Source organism: Pteropus vampyrus, unplaced genomic scaffold, assembly GCF_000151845.1.
Source record: "Pteropus vampyrus isolate Shadow unplaced genomic scaffold, Pvam_2.0 Scaffold98, whole genome shotgun sequence".
Classification (NCBI taxonomy): domain Eukaryota; kingdom Metazoa; phylum Chordata; class Mammalia; order Chiroptera; family Pteropodidae; genus Pteropus; species Pteropus vampyrus.
Window position 1 is genome coordinate 5,613,439 of NW_011888879.1, and position 2,447 is coordinate 5,615,885.

At 37.3% G+C, this 2,447-nt stretch overlaps 1 protein-coding gene across 3 annotated transcripts in view; it reads right to left on the reverse strand.

The window, feature by feature from the left end:
• RGL1 (ral guanine nucleotide dissociation stimulator like 1) overlaps positions 1 to 2,447 on the reverse strand; it is a 216,200-nt gene that overhangs the window by 20,805 nt on the left and 192,948 nt on the right. For all 3 annotated transcript variants that reach the window (XM_023533244.1, XM_011364549.2, XM_011364550.2), the window contains one exon: positions 1,485 to 1,517. In XM_023533244.1, the coding sequence (XP_023389012.1) occupies positions 1,485 to 1,517 (33 nt within the window). The remainder of the gene's footprint in view (positions 1 to 1,484; positions 1,518 to 2,447) is intronic.

Genomic DNA, 2,447 nt, shown 5'->3' on the forward strand with positions numbered 1-2,447 from the left:
TACTCCAGTAAATCACTTAACTAAGTCTTTTAAAGCTCACAAGAGAAGCAAGTATATAATTATGTCCAAAATTATTTATACTTCTTTAGATGCGTCAATAAAAAATTTTGTTTTTAAGTCAGCAATGGGTGGGTACCGGCTTTAGCCTTAGGTTTTATACTCAGACTTTCCAAGAGTTTACCATGCTGGTCTTAAAAGGAAAGAGACTGCTATTAAAGGACAAAGATGGGTGACTGTGGAGGCAAAACCTGAATATTCTACCATTACAGGACATGACAGAAGTAACTCAACAACTGGCAGATTCTATGGTGTCAACTTCCCATCCAAAGACCTCAGTCCTTGGTCTCCATTTCCTCAAGGAACATTTATCATCAGGTTAAAGAAGAAAGTACACTACTCTATCAAGGACAGAAGATTTACATGTGTCTAGGTTAGTGTATCTTGTTACTAACTGAGCTCAGCCGGCTTAGCTCCTGAAGTTTGGGTTTTAATTTCAATGTCATTTCCTCCTGGAAGCTTCTCCAATCCCACAAGTTGGGGATCGATGCCCCTCTTACATTCTCCTATAACACCCACTACTTCAGCTCACAAGACCTTATCAAGTTGCACTACAATTGCCTATTTATGTGTCCACCTTCCTCTTGGACTGAGAACTGTTCTGCGGGCAGGGAGCTCCGGTTTGTGATGCAGGGAGGTGTCCTACTGCAATGCCCAAACCTGTCATAATGCCTGACCCATACTAGGTATGTCATCAATATTTGAGGAATGAAAGAATGAATGAATGACTCAAGAATGTGGAGAGTATTCTCAGGTAAAGTTATTATTTTTCTCACTCATTTTCCTTTGAATTTTTTAAACACCTTTTTAAATAAATCATGTTAACACTAAAGCCATAGCAAATTTTCTAAGCTCTGTTTTATCTTTTTTTAGCACATCGCAGAACTATTATACTGTCTCCAGAAAAATTCATGTTGATGTTGAACACCCCTTCCTATGCTGACAGGAAAGGAAAAGAATAATTATCCACATGGAACAATGAAGATCCTTTCTTTTCCTCTCTCAAATAGACCCATAAGAGTCAACCATCTCTCGTAACCCTTCTCTTTAATAAGATGAACCTGTTGTTACGAAAGCTAATCGTAAAGAAGGAGGAGAGGAGGGGTAAGGAAAGAAATGTGGGCTTCGGGGCAGCCAGACAGGATATGAACCTTGGCACCTTGACTCTGCTACCAAGAGACTGTGGTCAAGTCACCACACCTCTCTGAGTCCTGGTTTCCCCGCTGTCGAACTGAGGATGATAAAATCTACCTCACAGAGCTCTGTAGGATAATGTATAGGAATATGCCACGCACAGTGATCTATGACACGTGTTCAAATAAGTACTAATTCATTTTTTCTACCTCTACAAAAAACCGAAGTCCCCACTTCTGTCCTTTTGTCATGCCCAGATAAAATGGAAAATCACAGCCAAGATCTCTACTTACCCTCCTCCTTTTTTCGAAGTTTATCAGCCCACCCTGAAAGAAATTAAAAAAAAAAAAAGTGACAAACCAAGCTACTGTGAAACACAGACAAGCCCTATGTTGTCCTAGGTCTTATTAAAATAGATCAAAGAATTTTAATTAAGATTAAAATAAAGTCCCAATTATTGATGACACTATAATTATGGCTATTATGGAGAAAGAGAAGCATTGTTTGCTACAAGAAAAACATTCTTTTTCAACTTTTTACTTTTCAATTACCACTGACATACAATATTATGTTAGTTTCAGGCATACAACATAGTGATTAGGTATTTATATAACTTACAAAATGATCACCCCAATAAGTCTAGTACCCATGACACCGTACGTAGTTATTACAATATTATTGACTATATTCCCTGTGCTGTACTTTACAGCTCCATGACTGTTTTTATAACTGGCAATTTATACTTCTTAATCCCTTCATCTTTTTTACCCTTCTCCAAACCCCCTCCCATTTGACAGCCATCAATCTGTTCTCTGTATCTATCAGTTTGTTTCTGTTTTGTTTATTAATTTACTTTGAAGAAAAACATTCTTTTAATTAGAATAGGACAGGATAGGCAAACAGCCTTCTCTTAAAATATCTGAAACCAACTAAAATAGTAATGATAAAGTAGTTACAATTCAGAACCCAAATACATTTGCACAGACGGGAAAAGCAAAAGCTTGAGTAAATGTTCCATTTATTCAATGTTCCAAACACAACAAAAATAAACGGTCCTTGACTCATAGTAGGAACCAAATTGTCAATAGTTTATCAAAAGGGAAGTTGCTTCTATATAGCATCATAAAAGTTAAGTTTCAATTCTTCATTCCCCCAGCTCCTATTCCTAGTAGGCCGAATTGAACTTCTAAATAATTGGTCATCCCCCCAAATTCCCCACTAATGAGTGTTTCCTGAAATAAGCTGAGGTAGAGGAT